This window comes from Canis aureus, chromosome 27, assembly GCF_053574225.1.
Source record: "Canis aureus isolate CA01 chromosome 27, VMU_Caureus_v.1.0, whole genome shotgun sequence".
In the NCBI taxonomy this organism is placed as follows: Eukaryota; Metazoa; Chordata; class Mammalia; order Carnivora; family Canidae; genus Canis; species Canis aureus.
In genome coordinates this window covers 32474149-32500159 of record NC_135637.1, presented here as the reverse complement: position 1 = coordinate 32500159, position 26011 = coordinate 32474149, and the positions used below count along the sequence as shown (strand labels likewise).

The 26011-nt window shown below is 56.3% G+C and overlaps 1 protein-coding gene across 14 annotated transcripts; it reads right to left on the bottom strand.

Moving 5' to 3' along the window:
* Nucleotides 1-9329: 9329 nt before the first annotated feature.
* RAB36 (RAB36, member RAS oncogene family) lies at nucleotides 9330-24947 on the bottom strand. 14 transcript variants are annotated; one of them, XR_013365906.1, is made up of 13 exons: nucleotides 24700-24943; nucleotides 23913-23995; nucleotides 20808-20899; nucleotides 19154-19219; nucleotides 18624-18725; nucleotides 16719-16826; nucleotides 16390-16454; nucleotides 14794-14849; nucleotides 14205-14282; nucleotides 13801-13891; nucleotides 12211-12308; nucleotides 11487-11693; nucleotides 10670-10806 (listed from the first exon to the last, which is right to left on the bottom strand). XR_013365906.1 is itself a non-coding variant. In XM_077874482.1 (12 exons), exons 1-12 carry the CDS (start codon nucleotides 24767-24769, stop codon nucleotides 10367-10369), a joined length of 1371 nt encoding a protein of 456 aa, XP_077730608.1. In that variant the 5' UTR covers nucleotides 24770-24927; the 3' UTR covers nucleotides 9330-10366. The 14 variants fall into 14 exon arrangements, 10 of the variants coding, with proteins under 10 accessions (XP_077730608.1, XP_077730601.1, XP_077730600.1 ...); XM_077874482.1 differs by lacking the exon at nucleotides 11487-11693 and having other exon boundaries at nucleotides 9330-10806; nucleotides 12189-12308; nucleotides 24700-24927; XM_077874475.1 differs by lacking the exon at nucleotides 11487-11693 and having other exon boundaries at nucleotides 9330-10806; nucleotides 12189-12308; nucleotides 19154-19325; nucleotides 24700-24757.
* Between the last annotated feature and the right edge of the window lie 1064 nt (nucleotides 24948-26011).

Genomic DNA, 26011 nt, shown 5'->3' with positions numbered 1-26011 from the left:
GGCTGCGCGGGGCGGGGGCGGGCGCGGGGCTGCGCGGGCGCGGGGGGAGGGGCTGCGCGCGCCGCTATTGTGTGCGGGCTTCCCTGCGCGGCGCCCGCGCTCCCCCGCTCGGCCCTGCGCCGCGCCCCCCACGGCCGCCGCCGCGCGTCCTCGGCTCTCGCTCCCGCGCCGCGCCCCGGCCCGGCCCGGCCCGGCCGCCGCCTCCCCGCCGCCGCGCTCGCCCGGGCCGCTCTCGCCGCGCTCCCGCCCGGCCCGCACTCGGCGCCGCAGGAAGGGGAGGGCCGGGGGGCGGTGGCCGCGGCGCGGCTGCCGGAGCCGGGCGGGCCTCTTAAAGGGGCCGCGCGGAGGGCTCCGGGCGGGGGCGGGGGGGCGCCGAGAGGCCGCGCCCCCTCCCGGCCGCCGCCGCGCCTGGGCCTCCGCGCGCGGGGAAGCTCAGTGCCCCCGGCGGTGGCGCACCCGGCCGGCCGCGCGGAGGCCCCGGCGACTCGTGCACTTCGGGGACGGGAACACCTGGATCCTCACTTCTCCGCAGCCCGGCGGCCGCTCCGCAGCGTCGGGGCCGAGCTGTCTGGGAGCCGCACGCGGGACCCGGAGGAGCGGGTGGTCCGGGGGAGGCAGGGAGCCAAAGCCAGCAGCGCCCTGTGGTCTTGGGGTGCGTGATGCAGCAGCCGCCACAGGGCCTGGTCGCAGCGCTGATCCGCAGGAATTTCTCCCCGTAGCTCACCGGACACGCACGTCGCGCTCCCTGTGGTCCGGAGCTGTGTGTTTGTCGGCTGGCCTCTCCTGGGCTTCAGAGGCCAGCCTCGGTTTTTCCCCCGGATTGCCTGACTCGGAACTTAGGTTTAGTCTCCCCCCTAAGGGGGTCTCCAGTCTCCACCAGAACCCTCAGGATCCGGGGGAAGAGAGGACAGCCCAGGGCCGGCAGGGAACCCAAATCATCTCTTGTACCCCAGGGAAGCCCAGAGATCCTGGACACACAGCAGAGAGCACACTTCAGCGTGTCTGGTGGGCACCAGGTGAAAATACCCAAACCGGCCTGCTGAGTGAAGAAACAAGAAACAGGATTAGTCAACCAAAGAACTGGGCCTGAGTCCTGACCACCTCTGCCTCTGTGCCTCAGTTTCCTTTGGCCTGGAAACGGGAACAAGGATACCTGTCTCCAAGGGCTGTTGACCCTTGGTGAATGTGAGGGGTTATCTTGGCCCCCTCCCCAGGTCCAGTGCCACCCGGAACAGATGCCCCAGCATCTAATGTAGAAGAAACAGAGCCCAGGGCTATCAGCCGGGCCAGCCTGGCTCCTGTTCAGGTCTTACCCACTCCAGGTTTTGTGACCTGGACAGTTCCCTTCCCTTCTCTGAGCCTCCAGTTTGGCTCTTGTATGTAAAATGGGAGCACCATGTGTAAAGCACCCAGTTGGGCAAACCTGAAACACACTCCAGTACATGGCATGTGGTGCTCCTTCCTTGACTGCTTGTTAAGATTAGTGCTCTGGGAGGTGCCCTGGGAGTGTCCAGGGAAAGCTCTTGGGCCCCGTGGGCCAGACACTTCCAGGCACAACTCACTGCCGCCCTCTGCAGGCCTCTCCACCCTCCTGCTCTCTCCCCTCCTGAGGCCCCATGGCCCCTCTAAACCAGCTCCTTTACATTGAGATCCCCCCCCCCCCAAGGCAGACAAGGCCCCTTGTAAACCCTGTTTGGCAGGCGAAGAAACAGAATGAGTTGATGCCCTGACTTTGGGGCTGGACAGGTGACGCTGTAATCCCAGCAATTTGCACAGCTTCAGCAACCTTTTCTTTATAATGGGCGAAAGTCCTAGGGGATCCCTGGGTGGCGCAGCGGTTTGGCGCCTGCCTTTGGCCCAGGGCGCGATCCTGGAGACCCGGGATTGAATCCCACGTCGGGCTCCCGGTGCATGGAGCCTGCTTCTCCCTCTGCCTGTGTCTCTGCCTCTCTCTCTCTCCTCTGTGACTATCATAAATAAATAAATAAAATCTTTAAAAAAAAAAAATGGGCGAAAGTCCTGACCTTACAGGGTATGGCAAATAGTGGCTTGCGATCAATATTAACTGTCTCCCTCACATGGCTTGCTCAGGTCAACACAGTGGGTTTGGTCAGGCAGGCTTCCAGAATCCCATTCTATGGCTGTCTCCAGAGAGAATTCCAAAAGCACATACTGCTTTTTTTTTTTTTTTTTGCCTTGCTGATGGAGCCCCTCTGCTTCCAGGACAGGGAATTGTGGGTTCATCTGGAACATTATCATTAATCATCTGGGAAAGAAAAGGATACTTTGGGTGGGGCGTTTCATCCATCAGTGAGGTGCCCTTTTCTCTGGTTTGCAGGCCCCACCTCAAATATCGTACACATGAGTGAAATTAATTCAGAAACCAGAGGATAGTGGCTATCTGCCCCCATGAGATAGCTTCTTCTGGCCCCAAAGACACTCCTCTCATCCTCAGTCCTTTCTGAAAAACACTCCCACCCTGGGGCTCTAGTCTTTTCCTGTAGAGCTTTCTGATCATCCCTCCCTTCCCCGGAGAAGAAGGAATGAGAAAAACATGGGGCCCAGATACATAACACTCATAATCCCCCATTAGGTATCTGTCCCTAGCTAGATCTAAACTCCCAAGGATGGGGATCTGTCTGTCATGTTCCCCAGTGCTCAGTACATAGTAGATGCTCAGCCAGTGCTGGCTGAAAGAAGACTCTGACATGTGTGGCCCAGAGGAGAACACAACCCAGAGAGAAAGATGGGACATGAGTGGAGGAGGAAGGGATAAGTCAGGCAGAGCCAGGCCATGCATGGCAGGGATGTGTGTGCTGTGCAGGGATCCAGGAGGGGGCAGAGGTCTGGGGATAGCCTGCCAGGAGAGGTGATATCTGAGCTGGTCCTAAGGATGAGGAGCAGAAAGGCAAAGACAGGGAGACTTTCAAAATTCTAGGTGTGTTTGAGGCACAGTTGGGTTAGGAGATGAAGCTGGTATGGGTGGCAGGAGGTGACATCAGAGGCAAGGCAGGGCCTTGTAAGAAGGTTTGTAAGAAGTTTGGGTTGTATTCTAAATGCAAAGAAAAGCCTCTGGAAGGTTCTGAACTTGCACATGACTAGAACTCTCCACCATGATGGACATGTTCTACACTCTGCACTGAACAATACAGCAGCCATTTAGCTTCCTCATGAGACTCCTGGGCACTCAAGATGTAGTTACTACACCTGAGAACTGGAAAATCTATTTTTTAAAAAAGATTTTATTTATTCATTCGTGAGAGACACACAGAGAGAGGCAAACATAGGCAGAGGGAGAAGCAAGCTCCCTGTGGGGAGCCCAATATGGGACTCAATCCGAGGACCCTGGGATCACGCCCTGAGCCGAAGGCAGACTAAATCACTGAGCCACCCACGCATCCCGTGGAAATACCTATTTTGATTTAAAACTTGGTTTGGGGGCAGCCTGGGTGGCTCAGCAGTTTAGCGCCACCTTTGGCCCAGGGCCTGATCCTGGGGACCCAGGATCGAGTCTTATGTCAGGCTTCCAGCATGGAGCCTGCTTTCCCACTGCCTGTGTCTCTGCCTCTCTGTCTCTCTCTCTCTGTCTCTCATGAATGAATAAATAAAATCTTTTTTTTTTAAAGATTTTATTTATTTATTCATAGACACAGAAAGAGAGAGGCAGAGACACAGGCAGAGGGAGAAGCAGGCTCCATGCAGGGAGCCCGATGTGGGACTCGATCCCAGGTCTCCAGGATCACACCCCAGGCTGCAGGCGGCGCCAAACCGCTGCGCCACTGGGGCTGCCAAAAAATCTTTTAAAAATAATAATAAATATAACTTGGTTTGGGGGAGCCTGGCTGGCTCAGTCAGTGGAGCATGCAACTCTTGGTCTTGGGGTTGTGGGCTCCAACCCCATGTTGGGTGTAGAAATTACTTAAAAATAAAATCTTTTAACAATAAATAAATAAATACAATTTAGTTTACTTCAACTTGAATGAATTTGAATTCAAATAGCCACAGTATCTGCCATAAGCTGTGGAGGGACTGGCTCAGATTTGTTTTGTGGACAGGTGGGAGGTAGGGGGCCGGAGCAGGGTAAGTGGACAGGAGCTGTGCTGCTGGCCCAGATGAAAGGTGCTGGTGACCCAGAACCAGATGAGGGGGGAAGCGAGGCAACAGAGAGAGGGGGTCAAGTTCCAGGTTGGTTCTGGACTTAAAGATGGATCGGATGTGGAGGGAAGAAGGACCAGCTATGACGTAGACAGTGGGTTGTTGATTATGATGGGGAAACTGGAGTCCCCATGTGAGGAGGCTCCAGGTACCTGAGGAGGTACAGAGAGGAGTCAAGTGGAGAGAGAGTGGTTGGTTCTGGGGTACCAAGGAACCGTCAAGGTCAGGGATAGAAATGGGAGTGTTGTTAGTGAACAGCTAGTGTTTATGGCCATAGGGCTGAAGACTCTCCCCGGCTGCCCAGGGGGACTAGGTGAGGGAGGGTTAGGAGCTGGACTAGGAAGGAAACAGAGGCAGAGAGACCGAGAAGCACTCGCCAGGGAAGTGACAGGGACCCAAGAGTCCCGAGGGAGGCATCCTGCATGAGGAGGGCAGGATCCCTGTGAATGGCAGCTGAGTCCTCAGGTGGAAGGACTTTGGGTTTGGCACCATGAGGCCAGCAGAGCCAAAGTGGGCCCCAGGGCCTGGCCACACAGGCTGGAAGCTGATGCTGGTCCCACAGACCCTTTCAAGGGGTTCAGCAGGTGGAGGGGACTTCACCAGGGGCTCCAAAGCCCTGAGTAGCAAATTACATTTATTTTCTTCATCATTATGCTTTTCTGAATGTCTCATAATAGAAATGCCTATCTTTTGTAATGAAAAAAAAATGTTATTTTAAAAAAAGTTTTACAGCTTTATTGAAGTTTACAGACTTAATTGATGTGCAATAAACTGTACATATTCAAAGTGTGCAATTTGATGAGTGTAGACACGTATAACACAGCTGTGAAGCCATCACCACAATCAGATAACAGATATTTCCATCATTTCCAATAGATACTGGTTTTCTTTTTCATCTGAGAACCGAAGTGGGACAGAGAAATAGGATTATTGGTAATGTCTCCCCTCAATTTCCTTCATTTTCTGGGATACAATCCTGTGGCTCTGTAATTTATTTAAAAATCAAACACACACAAAACATTTATGGTGTTTTAAAAAAATCAAACACACAAACACACTCTCTCTCTCTCAGGCACCCTCAGCCATCCCTGAATCTAGAAGGAGATGTTGGCAAACCCCTCCCCAAGGCTGCCCTTTCCCTTTGCTGAAAGAGGCTGGGACCCAACAGTCCCCTCTGTAGACAGAATGTAGAACTTCCAATGTGTTAAAACTGATGGTGGAAACAACCCAACATCCAGCAGCGAATGAATTGTTACTCAGAATGTGATGCATCCATACAATGGAACATTATTTGTCCATAAAAAAGAAATGCAGTGCCCATACTACAACATGCGTGAACCTTGAAAAACTTCTGCTAAGTGAAAGAAGCCTATCATAAAAGTCCACATATTGTATGATTCTATTTACATGAAATGTCCAGAATAGGCTAATCTACAGAAATAGAAAGTAGGTTGGTGGTTGCCAGGGATAAGGGAGTAGGAGAAATGGGGAGTGACAGTTAAAGGTCATTGTGTTCCTTTTTAGAAATGTCCTAGAACTAGACAGTGGTGATTTTTGCACAACTTTGTGAATATGCTAAAAACTATCCAATTATACACTTGAAATGAGTGAATTGTGTGTATGTAAATTATATCTTAATAAATCCATTATATTAAAAAACATAAATCATGGAGGATTAGCTAAGTCAGCCCTTGGGTCCCCAGCCTGGGTGGAAGCAGCAGCCCCTGGTCCTGCTCACTAAGGAGTAAGGAGGAGCGTTTTTCTAGCATCTATTTTAATGTTCCCATAAGCCCAGGGATTCACCTGACTCCTCAGATGAAGACAAGTTTGCACAGCACCCAGCCTTCAGGTGTGGGCAGGCTTGAGACCATCTTCCAGCTCCACAGCCTATGTTCTTTGTGTCATTCAGAAGTCAGAAGGCCCCACTAACGTGAAAGTAGGAAATTTCCATTTGTTCGTTGTGAAATGGACTGGCCACCCCTGCCCTTGGGGACTTCCTGAGCAGGTCTGCCAGCTACAGTTAGGCAGGATGTACACTGCACAAGGGCACACATCAAAGGGGGCATGGTTCCCAGCTTAGACCTGATAGATACAAATATTGATGATGACAGCAATTGTAAAAAGGTGTCTTTTCTCACAAAATCCGTTTATGACAGCAGTTTTCTAATATAATGATATCAAATGCCTTGAGCAAGAAGTTCTATTTTTAAATTGAGGTGAAATTCACATGGCAAAATTAACCATTTTGAAGCGGACGGTTCAGAGAGATTTAATATATTCACAATGTCGTGCAACCATACAGCTTGTATCTAGTTCAAAAATATTTTCATCACCGGGCACCTGGGTGGCTCCATCAATTGAACGTCTAACTCTTGGTCTTGGCTCAGATCCTGATCTCAGGGTCATGTGACTGAACCCTGTGTTAGGCTCTGCACTGGGTGTGGAGCCTGCTTGGGATTCTCTCTCTCCCTCTCCCTCTGCCCCCACCCCGTATATACTTTTCTCATCACCCCAAAACCCAAAAGGAAACCCTACACCCACTAACCAGTGGCTCCTCATTCTTCCCTCCTTCCAGCTCCTGACAACCACTAATTTCCTTTCTGTCTGTACAGATTTACCTATTCTGGACATTTCATATTCGTGGATTCAAATAAAATATGACCTTTTGTCATATATTTGGCTTCTTTCATATAGCGTAGGGTTTTCAAGGTTCAACCACGTTGTAGCGTGTGTCAGTACTTCATTCCTTTTAAAGACTGAATGATATTCCATTGTACCAGTGGACCACGTTCTGTTTACTCATTCACCCGTTGTGGACATTTGACTAGTATAAATAATGCTGCTCTGAACATGTGTGTGCATGTACTCGTTTGAGTCCTTGTTTTCAATTCTTTGGTGAATATTCCTAGGAATGAGATTTCTGGATCGTATGGCAACTCTATGTTTAACTCTTTAAGGAAGTGCGTGGGTACCTTTTTCTAGCTAATGCAAAGGCACTGCATGGGTGGGAGCAGTGGCACTGCCCATAAGAGTGGCTTCCATCCACCCACCCCCTGCCAGCTGCCCAGCCTGGGGCTAGGGGCTCCATGGCTATGGCCTGTTTCCCCGCCTCACAGCTATCATCCTGGCAGAAGGCAGAGAAAAGGGCTCAGAGAAGAACAGTGACCCCTCAGTCACACAGCAATCGGTGGCACTGCCCAAGTCCCAAGTTGGTGTTCCCAGCCACTGTGCCATCAGGCGAGATCGTCAGATATGGCATTATAAAGACAGCAGGGTTTGCCTGAAGACCTTTCTACCTGAGACCAACCTCAATATCTGGGCCTTTTCCTGCTCATTCCTTCCCCTGTCTGTACCCTTATCCCCACCCACTTTGGGGCCTGGAGGCCAGAGGAGGGATCTCTTCAAGCAGGATGAGGCCATAGGCCCCCATCTGTCATCTGTCATCACCCTCTGTCATCTGTCAGCCCCAGGGAGCTGCAGGCAAGATCAGAAAACAAGGACGATCAATACAGCTTTCTTGTCTGCTCGCTCATGCTATGTTGGATGGTCACTGGCTGGGCACCTCCTCCAGGCCACCAGCCCCAGGCCCGGAGTGGGGAGCAGGGATTTCTGCAGGACGTCCTTGGCCAAGGGTTCTGAATGAGTGAGTGTGTGAGCTTTTCCTCCCAAGCGCACCCCCCCCAGCTGTGATTCCACCTCCCTTCTGCAGAATCAATTATTGATAAAAGCCCTACAGGCAGGGAATCCCAGTGGGGGGTTCCTGGCTGCCATTTCCAGCCTTCATGGTGAATGAAGGGGCTGGGACAGGATGTGCTTGTTTCTGAAGGCATGGCCTGTGAAACGGTCCAGGCTGTGGCTTCCAGTGGTCAGAGAGGCTCAGAGGCCAGCCAGTGCCACCCACATGTGGGCCAGAGAGAGCCTTGGCACTGCTTTGCTTGCCTGAACACCCAGCGTGTGTCCCTGGAGACAGGGTGGGGAGCAAGCAGAGCAAAGAGCCTGCACACAGCGGGCTGGGGTGCAGGCTCAGACAGGTGGCTGGTGGCCCTGAATGCTGGGGAGGCGTCTGGATGTGGGGGTGGAGGCTGGGAAGGATCTGGGCTGCCTGGAAAGAGGTGGAGGCGGTGTGACAGCCACATGGCCCGTCTGCCGATCAACTTCCCTCGCGGGAAGGCCTGACATATGGGAGGTGACATGGGGAGGCTACAGCAGATGGCAGAGGAGCCCAGGAGCTGTTGGGAGGGTGTCTCATTGCTGGGCAGCGCCTGAAGCCCTGAGCTTCTTGGGCAACAGTGGACCCAGCCCCCACCCCGCCAGTCCTTAGGAGCCCCTTCTCCCTCAGAAAAGGAGGGCCCTCTCTGAGTTGGGTGCTGGTTCTTCTGAAGACTCCCCCCACCCTATGCCTTCTCGTGGTCCCTGCTCTGGGCCTCCTCGGTCACCATGTCCTCCCTGTAGGCTTGGAACTCCTTCTGAACCTTCCTAGGTATGCCAAATCTCATCGGTGAGAATGTAAGTGATCCTCTGTCCATCTCTGTTCCAGTTACCTGGATTATGTGTAACCTTGAGTCTCTCTAGAGATTGAGATCCATCTGGGGGTGGCTCCCATCCTACCCCACAGCTGAGGTGGGGGTTGAATGGATCCTTGGCCTCCCTCTGCCCACCAATCTATGGGCGCAGGGCACAAGATTAAGGGACTGGGAGCAAGCGCCCCACTCTGGGTCACTGGGGAATCTTCATCGCAGGTCATGTGGCTGTAGGGCTAGGGGACTGACTGAAATTGTGGGGGCCCAGGGAACAGAGGAAGGGATTGATTAGCTCATTTCCTGGCTCTACTGGGGACCCTGAGGAGGGCTGGGTGTGGTTGGGTCCATGCAAATAAACCATTTTTGGGGTCATAACCCTGGGTGACAGGGCACTGGGACCCCCTGGCTGCGGGGATAGACATGTAAGGGACACAATGTCCCAAGGACAAGGCTGCTTGGCAGAGACAAAGGGCTGTGGGACAAACCTTTTCTGAACCATTTGCATGTGATCCTGGGTCTCTGCACCAGAAACCACAGCCCAGTTTTGAGGTGTTTGAAGAGAATGTCTTCACTAACTCGTCGATTCTGACAGAAGACTCCGTATCAACCAGTGGGAAACAACTAAACATGCACAGCAGACAACATGGGGAGAGGTGTGTGTTTTTGTTTTTGTTTTTACATTTTAACTATTTATTCATGAGAGACACAGCGAGAGAGAGGGCCAGAGACACAGGCAGAGGGAGAAGCGGGCTCCATGCAGGGAGCCCGATGCGGGACTCAATCCTGGGACTCGGGATCGTGACCAGAACCAAACACTGAGCCACCCAGGTGTCCTAACGGGGGGGGGGGGGGGGGGGAGTTTAATAAAGGGCTATTTGTAGAGAATGGGTGCTCAGGAGCTAGTAACAGGACCTCCTTATCAGCCCCCCACCCCAATCCCAAGGCCTAGAGGGGTGAGGGGAAGAGAGCCATTGGAGAGTGCCAGCTCTCTGTGGCCAGGCTCCTCCATCCCATGACACTTTCTGTTGTGTGCCACAAACCTGGTCCTAATGCAGCCTGCCCCCTGACCCCCCATTACTGTGTCTAATGGACCAAGCTGGGGCCCCCATCCGCAGCAGGGCCAGCACGTTGTCTTTGGGAATCCTGAGTATTCAAAGTCACAACTCCAAGGACAGTTTCTGCAGTACCTTTGGTAAAGGCTGGAAGCTGGACAGAAGCCTAATGTGCCGCTTGGGGGGCAGGGCACTTGGACTCTGGTCCATCGCCTGAAGGAAAACCGGCAGTTGCTAAAGGAACAAGTAGGCTCCGTGTGGAGGGAGGGCTCCTGCAGGCTCCTGCAGGCTGCGGCTGGGCAGCATGTGCGGGGAAAGACCATTCTGCTCAAACAGCAAATGAGCCAACAAACATGGTTGTGCTGCAGAGGAATAGTCTGGAAGGACTCTTACAGTTGTTAGCAGCACTTACTTCCAAGGACAGGAAGGGGACTTTCACACTGTATACAAAACCTCGTAGTGTCTTATTTTGGATTACAATTCTCGTGTACATAATTCCTTTAACAGTGATTTATATAAAGAGGTGTTTTTTTTTTTGTTTTTTTTGTTTTTTTGTTTTTGTTTTTATCTGTAAACAACAGCTAAAATGTGGTGAAGGGAGACTGAACAGAAAAAGATGTGTCCTTCCCCAACCAGCATTTAGCAATTGCTGCCAGCCAGTGAATATGCAGCGGGCACCCACAGTGTGCCCAGCACCGTATGGGGTACTGTTCGGGGCACTGACCAGAACAGCTGTTGGCAAAATGCTCGCCATTTATGAGAAGCAGGCAGGATATGCCCAGATGTGCCCACCTGCTTGTGGGATGGGATGGGTGGGGAGGAGTGGGCACCCAGCCAGGGGCAGGTGCGGGTAGTTAAAGCCCCCATAGAAGAGCAACCTGAGGGCAGAGAGAGAGTGGGCACTAGGGAGGGCATGCCTGGGTTGTGCCTGCCTGTCCTGGATGTGCAGGATGGAGAGGTGTCGATGAGGAGCTTGCCAGACTCCGGAGGGCCTCCGATGTCCTCCAAAGAGTCAAGGAGGCCACCACAAAGGTCCTGAGAGGCAGGCACGCAGAGTTTCTTGTTCTCCAGGCCCTTTCCTGTGGAGACCAGAGAGAGGGGCGGTGGGGGCAACCACAGATACCAGCCCAACAGTGTCTGCGTGACAACTGCCAGTAACAGCAGGGCAGCGCCATGCACAAGGGATGCAGCAGTACTGTACCCCAGGGGCAGCTGGGGAAATTCATTGTCCAGGTGGGCCAGAGGGGCATGATGGCCTTTTCTGCCCATCCTCACCCACTGACCAACAGGACAAGGATCAAAGAGGAGCCAAAGCTGACCCCTGGGCCAGAAGGGGCCTGAGAGACCCTCTTGTCCATCCTCCTCCAGAGGGGCAAGGCTGACCCGGGATCCCACAAGTCTGTGGCAGAGGGACAGTGGACAGTGAGGCCTGGGGCTCTGGGATTGAGAACTGCAAGTCCTGCTAATAACAGAAAAGACTTGCCTAGACCACTGAGAAGAGAAGGATCCTGAGGCCAGCCCGGCAAAGTGGTCAGAGGGCCTGTGTGGGCAGCTAATGTGTGCCAAGACTGAGAGATGCAGGCTGTGGGGCACAAGTGTCTCGTGTCTGCACTTCTGAGGCCTCTTGAGGCCAGGGGGGAATGTCTGGTGACTATCTGGGTGGAACTGGCCTTCCAGACGGTCACCACTGTGCGCCCACCAGTGGGGCAGTGAAGGGGGGCTCCTGGGCAGCCAGTGCCACCCTTTCCTGGCTCCCAACCTGCTAAAGAGAAGTTGCTGAGCTCTGGGGCTCAGCATGGTGGGTGGGCAGCTACGGATGGCTTCATGTCACCCCATCCACAGTCATGGGAGGCACTGCCCATGTGTGTGCGGGGAGTAGAGGCTTCTGATGCAGGCCCCAGCTAACAGCAACCCAGGCTGGAGGACGGCGTGCTCTCCTGGGTCTCGGGTGGACTCTCCTCCATTCCTGTAAGGATGGGAGAAGTCGCCTGGCATCAACTAAGTGCCTGCAGCTAACACGGAGCAGCCACCCTCCCCTGCCACTGGCACCCACTCGTGACTGCTGGGCAGAGCTGAGCTTGACCCCCAGGCCTCTCAAGCAAGGCCTTGGTGACCTGGCATTGGCTGAGAGGCCGAGGATGTATTCCAGATGGTGGAACAGCATGGGGAAAGACTCAGACTGGGAGAGCCAAAGCCAGAACACATCCACACAGCCAGGGACGCCAGCCTGGCTCATGAAGAAGCTCCTGAGGGCAGGGAGAGCCAGGGAGCAAGTCTGAGCTGGCGGCAGGGTCAGGGAGACTGAGGACTTGATGTCAGAGTAATGGCAAAGATGGTACCCCCGAGAGGATAGCTCAAGGGGACAAGTTAAGGGGGTGGCCTCTTAGGATGGGAGGATGGTAGACATGGATTTTAGGCTACTAGCCTGCTCCCCAGCTTTGGCCCCACTGTCTGTACGCACGGATGAGGTCTCCGTCGCCGACCTGGGCCCGGGTGCTGCTCCTCCTCTCCAAGTCTTGCAGAACCGACTGCTCGAATGCCAGGGCAGCTACACGGCTGAAGAACGCCTTCACGTTCTCCCCTGTGGGCCCAAGAGACAGCCCTGACCCCATTACCTCGGCCCTTACTCACGGGCGAATTTCGGAGCCAGGGGGTATGGGAGCCAGGGCGGCCCACCTGTGGAGCTGCCTGGGGTGGCACAGGGCAAGGGATGGTGCTGGCCGGCCTGGCTTCCCACCTCTGGGGCCCTGGGGCCCCTGCTCCGGCAGCAACCTCAAATCTCTGAGCCTTGGTTTCCCAGCATCTACTCTTCCAACTAATCACCACTGAGTATCTCCTCTGGGCCTGCCACTGGGATGCGTGGAGATCAGAAGGGTGTCTGCTTTTCCTGTCACTTTTGAGCACCTGTCGAGTGGATAGCTATGAGGATTAATGGGGGGGTCAACTTCCATATAGACTTCCTTCAGGCAGAGAAGGCCACCCATCTGGGCACAGAGCTAGGTTCTGGCCCCCACCATGTGTGCTGGCCTTGTGTAGCTGACAACCTATACAACTGCACAGGGCAATCCTGCTTGGCCCATAGGGAATTCTCAGTGAATCTCTAAGGGGAGGTAGTTATCAGAGGGTACAGGGGATGCTGTCATGAAGGAGCAGAGGGAACTGGGTTGGGCTGGAGGTTGTGCTCCCTCCCCACCCCACCATGTGGTACCCACCCTTAGTACTCTCATCCTTGCCTCGCCATCCCTGACCAGATGTCTATTACAGCCTCTCACCTGGAGCAAGGACTTCAAGGCATAATTCCTGAGTCCCCTGAGCTGCTGGGGCCTTCTATGAGCCAGTCACTGCATGGTATTTCATTTCACCACTACCACCCCCAACAACCTGTCCTTTGCTTCTCTGTGTTTTCTAATTTTTCCTCAGTGAAAACATATGGCTTCTGTAATTTAAAACACATTTTTTGCAAGAAAGATGAAATGAGATGGACGGCATCACCCCATTTCCCAGATGAGGACACCAAGGCTGAGACATTAGGCATCTAGCCTGGGCTGGAGTAAGCAGGGGCCTGTGGGTAAAGCCGGCTCAGGGGCTGGGGGTCCTGTGTGCCTGGAGGACAGACTTGGGATGTGGGTGAGGGCCAGGGGGCCATGAGCAATGTTGCAGTGTCTTCCACGATGACATCCGGGAAAGACATGGGAGCCCCAGTTACTGGGCCCTTCTATGTGCCAGGAGGTGCCTCTTAGGTGGGGGGCAGGATGGTATAGTGGTTACAGGTGAGGGCTGTATTCCAATTCCAGCCCTGCTGCTTCCTCCCTGTGACCCTGGACGTGACCTTGCAGGGATAAAATGGATCTGCCTCACAGAGGGAGGGGATGCATTAGAGAACACGCGCACAGGGCCAGGTGTCCCTATTCCTGATGCCCACGGGTCTCCCTCTAGAGTCGAGGAGACCTCCTCTCAGGCAGTGGAAGGCCCTGTGTGATCACCAGCACAGCTGGCCGTGACCTGAGCATACCACAGAGCCACGGAAGGAGACTTCTTGCACCCTCTGGGGCGATAGCCCCGCACCCACTCACCTGTCTTCGCTGACACCGACCAGTACTCAGCCTGCATCTCGTTGGCCAGGCGCACAGCCTCCACCTCTGCCTGCTTACATGCAGCCCCTGACTGGGAGAAGCAGCCCTCCTGACCCTCCTGTGTGTTGGGGGGGGGGAGAGCTTCCCCCTCTGCCTCCACCTCCCCATCTCACCCTGGGATGGGCAGGTGCATGGGCCGGGGTACACTTCCCCAGGGGTTACATCCTGCTGATCCCTCTCCAATGAGACCAGCACAGGAAACTCAGGTGCCCCTAACTTTTAGCTCCTGGTCTTCAAATTCCCATCTAGGCACATCAATGCCACCCTCCATTCCCCAAGCTTGGGCTGAAAGCAGCTGCATTCTCCGGAGGGCCCTCCAGAGCTTCTCACTCTGCTGTGCTCACCAGAAGGTCCTTCTTCGTTCCAACGAGGAACACGAAGCAGGAGCCCGGCTCGTTCTCCCTGAGTGCATCCTCCAGCCACTGCCTGCACAGAGGGAAGACAGGCTGAGAGATGGCATCCATCCACCTAGAGAGGTCTGGGGGCGCACTGGGAGCACTGAGCCACGAGTCGCAGGGAAGGTACCCAGACCCCGGCTGGCTGAGCGGGGCGCTGGTCATGTTACCAGGTCTCCAGCCAAGACAAGAGGACTGGTTACACATAATTTGCAGGACCCAGAGCAAAGTGAAAATGGGAGGCCCCTCATCCAACAATCACTAAAGCTCTCAAGATGGTGACAGCAGAGCTTTAAAGCAAAGGCAGGCCCTTCTGAGCCTGGCCCCTGTCAGCCTGGGCTGGCTGCAAACCCTGAGCTGGCCCTGCCTTCAGCAGATGGGGGCAAATCTTAAGGGATAATGTGGCGAGGAGGCAGTAAGTGGCCTGTGGGCGGTCAGTTCTCACCAGCGAGTCTGGTCCCTTGCATCCCCCACTGGGGGCCCAGCTCATGGGCATTCCTGAACCCAAAGGAACCATAGGGACTGCAGAGTCCCAGACTTGCCTGGTGTGCTCCAGAGTCTGCACGTCAGTGAGGTCGAAGGCTGTGATGATCACTGTACACACGGGGAGAAGCCAAGAGCTGGTCAGCAACAGGTGAGACAAACACGGTGTACAAGGAGGGGCTCCCCTCAGGCAGCTCCCTGCTCCCCAAGAGAAACCCAGAGAGGAGCCGGACTCCGCAGAATTGCTGGGATGGCCCCCCAGGCAGTCAGCCCAGGTCCTCACTATGAAGGCTGCGAAGGAGACACCACATGGCGCCCCCTTGGGATCTACCAACCCACCGCCCTCTCCAACCCATACCCAGAGGCCCAGCTCGAGGGGGTATCCAGGGAGGCAAGATGAGCTCATGGGCTCCTGTGTTCAAATCTCCTCTCTGCTACTTACAGCTAAGGGAGCTCAGGTGAGGGCCTTAACTGCTGAGAGCCTCAGTTTTTCCATCTGTGAAGTGGTGAGAACGATACCTCAGGCTCTCAGGGGTGCTGTGAGGTTTAAGCAAGAACAGCTATTTTATAAGCTCTTGATCTAGGGCCTGATGCAGGACTTTCGATCAATGGCATCTATGGCTCTGAGGACAATAGCAACAGACAAGCAGCTTTAGGGGAACCGTTTCTGAGGAGCAGGGTGGTTCTCATCACTGATCCTGCCCAGGCCCCATGGTGTTCAGGGTGTCCAGGGTCCCCTGGTGTCCTGAGGGGAGTCCTACGTAGAGAACATTCCAGCAAGGCCTGCTCTCTACTGGGCCTGGGGATGTGATCAGGGCCAGCTAGAGCCTTCCTCTGCATCTTGCCTGAAGCTGCAGGAGGCCCCCTGAGGCAGAGGGGGATGAAGCAAGGAAGGCTATAGAACATGGTGATGGTGGTGGGCTGGGCTGCTGTTCTCACGGGTACGCCCAGTGCCTGACACCTCCTCCTCAGGGGATGTCTTCCCTGAGAAGACAAGCCACAGCTGGAACTCCGACTGTAACCAAGGTGATCACGGTTTCCTGGTTTTGCATTTTTCAAATCTCCAATAGCGATGTTGTGATTTCTTTACACCAGCATCAAGTAGACATAACTGGGTCTCATAACTTGAGCCTGGTTTTGGATACCGTGAATGGTTTTCCACTGAAACCCCCAGGAAGCTAGTGTTGAAGTGGGGATCTTATGCTGTCGCCTGTTGCCTGAGAGGCCTGCCCATTACCTGCCCCCCGCCCCCCACCAGCAGGTGCAGTCCTCCTGTGGCCCTTCCACTCTTCCCCTCCAGCCTTGCCTCCCCGCACCTCCTCCAGGAGTCAACTCTGCTCTTTTCTGGGGTTTCTGGACATGTGCCTCCCCCTGTAAGCATCCTACTGAGCTGAAACTGTGGCTGAGACTCCAAAGCGAGCACCCACCAGCACAGGGTCCCTGCAGGATGTGACTGCTGAGGCCAACCCCAGGCCCAGCTGGCTGGAAAGCAGTCTCCTCATCCCCAAGGGCTGGCTGGGGATTTTCTCAGTGGTTCTTGGAGGGCAGATTTGGTGCCTGGGCGGAGGACCTGGACTTGGTATGAGCCCAGTGGGAGCCTACTGCCATACGTGGCTGAGGGCCCCACCATTGCCATCACCCGGATGCTCACCCTGGGCACCCCGGTAGTAGGCAGATGCGATGCACTTGAACTTCTCCTGCCCTGCGGTGTCCCAGCTGTGTGGTGGCAAAGACAGAAAGGGAAAGAAAGAGGTGGCAGATGAAGCAACTGCAGTGCTCTAAACCACCAGCTAGTGGTCCCCGCCCTGCAATTCTTTGGGATTCCTTCCCATGGGGCCCCAGGGGGGAATTCCCTAGCTGGAGTCATATGCCCCTGGGGGAGGGGCCTGACCTAGTTCCTCTGTCTAGATGAATGGAGTTGTAGCTCAGTCCCTTTAGTCTGTGCCATTAAAAAAGAGAGTATGCCCCTGATGTGCTCACTCTGAAGATGTGGAAGTCCACCTGCAGACCTGGCCTGGTGAATGGCCCTGGGATTCTAGGCTCTGCCACTTGCTCGTGTGTGGCTGGCCCATGGCTTCACGTTTGGCCCTGCAGCAGAGGGGATGCTCAGGTCCCTGGGTGGGACCTGGGAGTGTCTCTCTGTCTTTCATGAATATATAAATAAAATCTTAAAAAAAAAATTAACAAGGTCTGCCATCGGCACAGTATAGGACAGGGGGAGACACATACTGAGATCTACTTGCTCTGGTTTATTTATTTTTATTTTTTATCTTTAAAAAAGATTTTATTTATTTATTCATGAGAGACAAGATAAGATGATATAAGATAAGATAAAATAAAATAAAATATTAGAACCAGGCAGGCGGTCAATACACAGGACTGACTCTGAAAACCCATCCCTTTTTAAAAATAGCAGATCAAAATTTAACTTTCTTCTGTAAATGGAAAAGTAGATAAGCCATGAATAAGATCTCAACGGTCTGAAATTTTTTCAAGTGATTCAGCATGATGCAGAACCTTTTGGCACTGTTCTTCTGTTAATTCATTCATAACGTCTTTTGTTTCTGAAGATGACTCTGGGTGGGAATCAGGGAGGGTGGCCTGGAGGTGGGGCCAGCGGGATGGCTGGCAGTGTCCCCAGTAGGGACAATGAGAAGTTGAGCCAGGACTACGTCTCTACTCTAGTCAATACAGCCGGTGGCCACAAAGGGGAGCCCAGCACAGGCTGTTCTCTGCCTGGCCCCACCTGGGCTGTCCCATCAGCTCTGTGCTCTTCAGCTCTCCTGGCTCCAGAGCCCCTGGGTCCCCAGCCCTGCATTTTCACAGCCTCTTCTGCTCTGGTCTGGCCCCATACTCTCCCTTGGGCGGGATGCGGTGGTGCCATCTGGGTCTAGGATTGCACTGGGGCTGTCCTCAGAGAAGCGGGCAGAGTTAGGAGCTGAGGTCCACGAGAGGGAGAGCTCCATCTCGATGACCCTAGATCTCCAGGCTAAGCCCAGGCAGGGCATAGAGGATTGAGGATGAAACCAGAGAAGCAGGTGTGACTCCTAGGGAGAGAGAAAGAAGGGGACCAGGACCGAGGCAGCAGGCCACAGTGGTGTAGGGGCAGCTGGGTGGGGAGCCTAGGAAGGGGAAGGAGCCACACAGGAGAGACTGGAGGGGGGAGAAAGTCACACAGGAGAGGGTACAGCTGGTGACACACAGACCTGCAGCATCCTCCAGGTGCCAGAGGAGAGGGAAGGCAAGGTCCAGAGCTCTGGGGAACAGACTCTGGGCTGTTCTGAGGGAAACAGGGGAGGGACTGAAACCAATGGGGCCACCGAGATGCAGAGACATGGGGTCTGCAGGGAAGCAGACAGAGGGAGAGAAACGGGAGTGGAGTGCAGACAGAGGGGTGAGGAGGAGTGGGGAAACATCAAGCCGGAGGAAGGTGCGTGGACTAGGGGGCCTCCACCAGAGTCCGGCAGGCAGGGACTGCTTTGGGCTCCGTTTTCCAGATGCGAACAGATGCTCAGAGGTCTGAAGTGACTGGCCAGACGCCACCCTGCTGGCCTGGTGGGGGGATCACTGAGCACCAGGCAAGCTAGGGGTGGGGACCCGGAGCCAGAACATGAGGGGTGGGAGTCAGGGTAGGATGAGGATGGGTGGGCACATTGGGCTGTGAGGACTTTCCCAGGTCTGATGACCAACGTGAGACACCCATGGGGACTGAGGGAGTACACAGGCCTCTGGGAACTGGTGCAGCCCAGTTTCATACAACCATTCCTGTTTATCTAGACAGGTCCTCACTGAGCACCACAGGGCACAGTCAAGGAGCTCACCAAGGCTTTCCCCATGGCTCTCCCCTGACAAAGCCCACTCATGAGCCACACAATGACCACTTACATCTGCAGGCTGTAGGGAATCCCAGCGATCTCGAAGCGCTCGATTTCAAAGTCCACCCCGATGGTGGCCTTGTAGTCACGGTCAAAGACATTCTTGCAAAACCTGTGGGAGTTGAGGAAGTCATCAGAGAGGCTGTGTGTGGAAGCTTCGCTCATGACAGTCAAAGTCTGCAGGCAATGGGAAGTGCACCCACAGGGAATAGGAGATGATGGTCCACAGAGGGAAACAGTAGACAGACGGAGCTGCTGATAAGAACTGCTGGGGGGGAAGGGGGCTGCAGCAGCCCAGATGGCAAATGCTGCAGGTCAGGGCCAGTGAGGCATGAGCCCATGGTCCCAGGGGATGGTGTCATGAATGCCAGGGTCCTGGGACCCTGCACCCTCCACCCAACCTGGATCTCCCTGATTCCTTGTACCCCCTCCGAGGTATGGCACCCAGCAACCACACAGTTTTGATGACGACAGTGTCATTTTGGTCTCCCAGGGAAAAGCGTGACAACTAGTGCTGGGAGGTGTGGGCAGCAGGCGCACCTGTGGATGAGGCTAGTCTTGCCCACGTAGAGATCGCCAACAACAACCACCTTGGAGAGTCGGAGCCTGTGAGGGATATGGCTGTGTTGCGTGCGAGCGTGGCCACAGAGCATCTTCACACATACGGGCCCTTCCTTCCCCGAGCTCCCCACTCGTGAGCCACGTGTCAGTCCTTAACAGGGAACAGGCCACCTGCTGAGACACTCTGGGATGTGTGTCCCCATCCCTGGCACTCACAGGAGAGGGCAGAAGGCCTGTATTTGTTCTCGGGACTCTACTCTCTCAGGGGCTGTACCATTGACCCTACTGGGCCCAAGTGGTGAGGATAAGAATTGGGCATGAAGGGAGGCTGAGTCTTGGGCTGACAGACTAGAGGGAGGAGTCCCAGGTGGGGCTATATGGGAGCTGTGGCACAGTGAGGAGCCTGGACGTGTGAGGACCAGACACAGAGCTGTGGGCAGGGCCTACAGGCACTGGGGGCAGAGCCCCCGCACCTTCCTACCCATGCCTGGGGCTGCAAGGGCTCCTGCTTTGGCAAGCAGGTACTCCCTGACCGGGACACTACTGTCACTAACTGCCTGGCAGCTCATGCGGAAGGAGCTCAGACATTGGACCAAGTACTTCCTCTGCCTGCAGACAGCAAGAAGGCACCTGTGTTACCCGGGGACCTGATACAGCTCCCCTGGCCATGTCTGGGGACACAGAGGCTGTGCCTTCTCTGCTCCCAGGTGGCCTCTGGTTCTGGAGCAGGATGGCCCTAACTCCAGCTTCCCAGATGAAGGAGTAAAGGTACTACTGAGGTATTATGGGGGTACCCACTGTGCCTCAGTTTCTCACCTCTCAGAGCTGTTGTGAAGGGTGTCAGAGAGGTCATCTACATGACATACCACCCTAACTGGTGGCCATTGCTCTCATCCTGTGACCATGGCTGCCGTGGACATTCTGACCTGAGCCCGGCCTCAGTCTGTGCTATCTGGGAACTCAGAGCTGGGCTTCCACGGCCACCTCACCACACCTGTATGACACCTGTGAGCCCCACTGACTACCTGAGCAGACCATGAGCTCCTCAGGAGGAGAGGCAAAAGCAGGCCCTGGTACCTGTGTGTTAAGGGAGGGAGTAACTGCTGCAAACTTCCAAAGCCAGCAGGGCTAGGTGGTGCCAGGTGCTGGGGCTGCTGAGGCGGGAGCAGAACAGACACAGCCCTCGCCCTCACAGGCTAGGTCTAGTGCTGAATCTAGAGGCAAACTCTCAAGTCTGTGAGATAAGTGCTTGGGACCAAGAAGCACACAGGAGGGGTACCCAGCCCAGGCTGGGGGGCGGGAATGGGGGTGGGGAGCCCCCTAACACTATACTGTGAGCTGAAGGGTAGGAAAGACATTCCAGATGGAGAAAGCAGACATATGCCAAGGACCTCAGGCTGAGAAGTCACATGCAGGACTTCTTGAGAAAAGGGGAAGCAGTTCTCTATGGCAGACATTCCCTACAGCAGCAAAGCCAGGTGAAGATCCCAGTCGCCTCCAGGCCCATCCTGGGCTCTACGGGCATCATATGTGTAAGTGTTTCATCCGCCCGTTCATATATTTATCCATGCATTCATTCCTACCTACTGCCTCCCCCCACATCCCGCGCCCCCTGGGTTATGGGGCCACTCACCCCACAGTCCCTGTGTTCCTGCGCTGGCAGGTGGTGCTGACCTGCCCATGGAAGTGCTCCTTGAGCTGCAGGCAGGCGTCAGGGGTGTACCACTGGAAAAAGCCAGACAGATGGACAGATGGACACTTCATCCTACAAGCTGCAGCTCCATGACCAAGTAGGGCAGCAAAGTGGTGACTTGCCTGCCAGCATTCCCTACGGCCCAGCTCATCAGTTTTTCCTGACCCCTCTGTCACACCCGTCCTCTATCCCATCGGTGGCTCCGAGACTCCCAGGTCTTGTGAGTCCTGAGGAGCAGCAGTGGGGGTCAGACCAAAGGGCCCAGGTGGCAACTCGGAGAGCTGGGTCTTGCCTGGGGCAGCTGTGCCCTTGCTGTGGGCATGTGGCAGGTCCCTATCCTCTCTGGACTTCTCCAGGCGAGAAGAGGGGTGGGTTATCAGGGCACTTTCGGCACCGAGATCCTTCCATGCCTTCTAGGATCTTGGATGCCATGTTTGCTTTGAAACTGTGTATCTATGTGCAAGGAAAATATACCGGAGGGCTCTCTGGGTCTTCCACGTTTCTTGGAAGGCAGAATGGGTCAAGATTGAAGAGCACCCCCTCAGGGTCAGGGAGACCTGTGTCTCCCCTTAGCTGCTGTGTGATCCCAGGCAGCTGTCTAATGTCTCTAATCTAGAAGGCCCCAGAAGCCTGGGGGCATAAAATGAAATAATGCTTGTAAAGCCATCAGTGGATACACTAAGTGCTGCACAAATATTTGTGGCTATTAAGATGTCATGATACACGTTGCACGCCCCTTTATTTTACCATCGGAAAAGATGACATTAAACAAACTGAAGGTGACAGTCATGTTTTGCTCTCAGATTGGCAGAGGCTGAGGATGGCATGTGGTGAGGATGTGGGGAGAGGGGCATCGTTGGAAGCTGCTGGTGGAAGCTGCTGGTGTGGCCTGCTGTGATATGGCAAGGGTCCCCCCAGGCTGCCCACCATGTCCTTTGGGGCACTGCTGGGACCCACAGCTCCCCTGTGGCAAGGGCTCCACCTCCCTCCTAGCCTTAGCATTTCTTCTGAGTTCCTGGGCACGGAGGTGGGCTCTGCTCTGGAGCACCTGCCCCCTCGACTTCAGGCAGGATGGAGGCGGCAGGGACAGTGGAAGCAGCTTTACAAAAGGTAAAGTCACAGCATCTCAGTGAGCCCGTTTCCTCATCCCGAAAGTGGGGACACTCATAACCTAGTCATGTGGTTGGGGGGAGGAGCAAATGGGTAAGGCAGGTGAGCAGCTCGGCCCACAGCCCACATTCCTCACTACCTCATGAGCAAGCAGGCTGCTTCTCCCCGCCCCCATCCACTTTCACGGCAGTTTCAAATGGGGTGCGGGGGGGGGTGGGATGGGGTGGGGGGGTGTCAGCCTGGCCACCGTGGTCATTAGAGGCATCCCACCACTGTGGATGCACTGAAGAAATGTAACAAGGAGGACTGGGCAAGAAGTGTGAGCTGATTCTAGAAACAGGGAAACTGAGGCACAGAGTAATGAGAGAGACTTGCCCCACCTGACCAGGAATGTCTCAGGTCTGAAGTGGTGTGGCCCCGTGATATATGATGAATTGCCACAGACAGGATGAGGAGAATCTCACCCTCTGTGAAAACACGGTGGATGCCTCCGGCCGGCTCTCAGGTCAAGTCCTGGCTCTCCCACGCCCAGAGGTGTGACGCCCCGCAGCCCCCCCGCCCCCCCGCCTCTCTGTGCCTCGCTGATCTGTTCTGTAAATGGAGCCCTCTGCGCCGTGAGACCTGGACCGTTCTGTGCCGATCATACTTCCCTTCCTTTTGGCTCACTAAACATCAGTGTCTATCATCCCTGGTGACCACGGTGAAGCTCTCTAGGGAAGCAATTGCCTGGGATGGAAATTTCTGGGAGAATTGTCCACAGGTCCGAGGCACCACAGGTTTCTCTCTGGGTGTGCAGAGGAAGAAAAGGTGAGACAGGCCCAAATTACCCGAAGTCTGCAGTCCCCTCCTTCCTCCGTACCAGCCTGGGCACAGAATTCAAAGGACAGAGAGAGGTCATTCCAAGGAGAGGATTTTTCCCTCCATGCCCTGTCCCAAGTCACATGGAGGCAACCACGGACAGCAAGATCTTCTGTGTCCTTCCAGAGAGATTTCTGGCACGTATAAACACACACGTGCATTTGTCTTCTCCCCTCTCCTTTTTCCACCAGTGGAAGTATGCTCCATTCCTCACATTTTACTTAATTGACTTTGAGTCTCATTACACATCTGCTCCTGAAGGGAAGCCTCACTCTTCCTCCCGTCTGGGTCAGGACATAGCATTTTGCTGTTGAAGCAGCCCCCCCCCCCCCCCCCCGGGGACATTTTATACTGTGTCTGATCTTGCGCTTTACAAACTGCTCCACTACCTGGCCTTCAATGGCTGGATCAGAAGGCAGCGGCAACACAAAGGTGGGAAATATTGTCGCACGGCCTCCTCTAGGGGTTGGACTGATTTGCAACCTGATGCAACCCCTGATGCAATGAATACTGGATTTTGATATGCATGAAAGACCGTCGTGTTTTCAGCAGGAAGCGAAGGCAGCATGGTAAGGAGGGAGGACCCTGGATTTGGTGTCAGGAAACTAGACTGCTACTTTGATAATAGTAATAATACCAATGAGAATGGCAGTGACCACAACTCGGGTAAGGGAGCTCCTGTTTACCAACAGCCAAACACCCAAAGTGAGGAATTATCCTTACGTACCAGCAGCGCTGAGAGGTTGAGTAACTTGCCCACAGTCACATAGTTTAGTGATAGAGTCAGGATTCAGCCCCAGGACTGTCTGCCAAGTCTGTGCCTTTAACCTCCACGCCACATCATCTCCTGGGGTCACCCTTAACTAGCTGGTCCACCTCGGGCAAGTCAGTGCCAAGTCTCCCTGTTTCTGAAGAAGTCTACTGAGTTTCTGGGCTTTGTTAGAGAGGGACTGACCTCTGACCTCCCCGATTCTCCTGCTTCGTTTCTGGTGGTGAATGCAGGTGGGGAATGTGGATGTGGAGATGGTGTTGGGAGAGCAGCATGCACCTAAAGGGGTGGCTAACGACTCTCTCTACCTTAGGGAAGCTGGTGATGATGCGGTCCCGGCTCACAGGCGGCCCCAAAGATGTCAGCGAGGACCTCATCCTTCCAGAGTGTCCTGTGGACCCAGCCAGGCAAAAGAGGGTTAGGGAGCTACATAAATCCCTGGAGACTCATCCTTAAGTTTATGCTTAGCCTCAGTAGCTTTAAACACTGGTCCACGCCCCCTTCTCCCACAGGGAAACTGACCAGAGATCATCTCTTTCCATCTGCAGGCAGTATGGCTGGGGTGGGGGGGGGGGGACCAGGCTTTCCTGGCCCTGCTTGGGGGCTCCTCCAACCAGGAGCGGCCCCTCTCTGAATTTATCACCGGGGTGAGTGAGGCATGGCACAAATGCCAAGCTGGGCATCACCACCGCCCAGGTGGAGGACGCAGAATTGAGGTGGTCCCCTGCTCCTAGTCTCCAAGCGACGAAGGCTCTGGGTGGGTCAGGGACCTCAGGTTACACCTGCAGGCATTTCTCTGCACCCCTGCACCGCGCCCAGCACCTGGCCCCTCACACCACAGCCCTGCGTCCTCTCCTGTCCTCCCCCTCCGCTAGAGGGGTCTTACACAGGCCCATCGTCCTCCCCGACCTGACCCGGCTCCCCTTCTGGACCACGCGGCCCGGCCCAGGGCGGCCGCTCAGGGAGCAAGGAGGCCCCGGGGTTCAGGTTCGTACTGCGGGAGGTGGGCGGGGACGCGGAGCCCTCCCAACCAGGGCCTCCGGGACGCCCCTGCACAGGAGAGGACCAGGGGGGGACAGGGGGCGGCAGACTCACCCGCGGGGGTTGCAAAGGCTCCAGGAGCTGCGCGACCTTGTCTGGCGGGGCCGGTGGCCGCGATCACCATAGCAACCAGCACCACGCTGGACCCGAGGGCGTCTGACGAATCTCTGGCGTCAGGGACGGGCTCTGGGCGGAGCTCACAGCGGAGAGTCCACACGCGGTTCCACCGAGAGGTCACTGTAGCAACCAGAGCGTCTCGGGGGAGCTGCAGAAGCTTCCAGGACACTGCGCACGCGCTGGGCGATCACCATGGTAACGAGGGCGGGAGGAGCGGGCTTCCAGTGGGGGAGGCAGAGCTGCTGGGAGGCGGGGCCGGGGCAGGGCGGCCGGGAGGAGGGGCCGGGACCCCGGGGGCGGGGGCAGGGAGGCCGGGAGGAGGGGCCGGGACCCCGGGGGCGGGGGCAGGGAGGCCGGGAGGAGGGGCCGGGACCCCGGGGGCGGGGGCAGGGAGGCCGGGAGGAGGGGCCGGGACCACGGGGGCGGGGGCAGGGCGGCCGGGAGGAGGGGCCGGGACCGGGGCAGGGCGGCCGGGAGGAGGGGCCGGGACCACGGGGGCGGGGGCAGGGCGGCCGGGAGGCGGGGCCGGGACCGGGGCAGGGCGGCTGGGAGGAGGGGCCGGGACCCCGGGGGCGGGGGCAGGGAGGCCGGGAGGAGGGGCCGGGACCACGGGGGCGGGGGCAGGGCGGCCGGGAGGAGGGGCCGGGACCACGGGGGCGGGGGCAGGGCGGCCGGGAGGAGGGGCCGGGACCGGGGCAGGGCGGCCGGGAGGAGGGGCCGGGACCACGGGGGCGGGGGCAGGGAGGCCGGGAGGAGGGGCCGGGACCACGGGGGCGGGGGCAGGGCGGCCGGGAGGAGGGGCCGGGACCGGGGCAGGGCGGCCGGGAGGAGGGGCCGGGACCACGGGGGCGGGGGCAGGGCGGCCGGGAGGAGGGGCCGGGACCACGGGGGCGGGGGCAGGGCGGCCGGGAGGAGGGGCCGGGACCACGGGGGCGGGGGCAGGGCGGCCGGGAGGCGGGGCCGGGACCGGGGCAGGGCGGCCGGGAGGAGGGGCCGGGACCCCGGGGGCGGGGGCAGGGAGGCCGGGAGGAGGGGCCGGGACCCCGGGGGCGGGGGCAGGGAGGCCGGGAGGAGGGGCCGGGACCCCGGGGGCGGGGGCAGGGCGGCCGGGAGGAGGGGCCGGGACCACGGGGGCGGGGGCAGGGCGGCCGGGAGGAGGGGCCGGGACCCCGGGGGCGGGGCAGGGCGGCCGGGAGGAGGGGCCGGGACAGGGCGGGGCGGGGCTGATGGAAAGACTGGAGCACCTGGC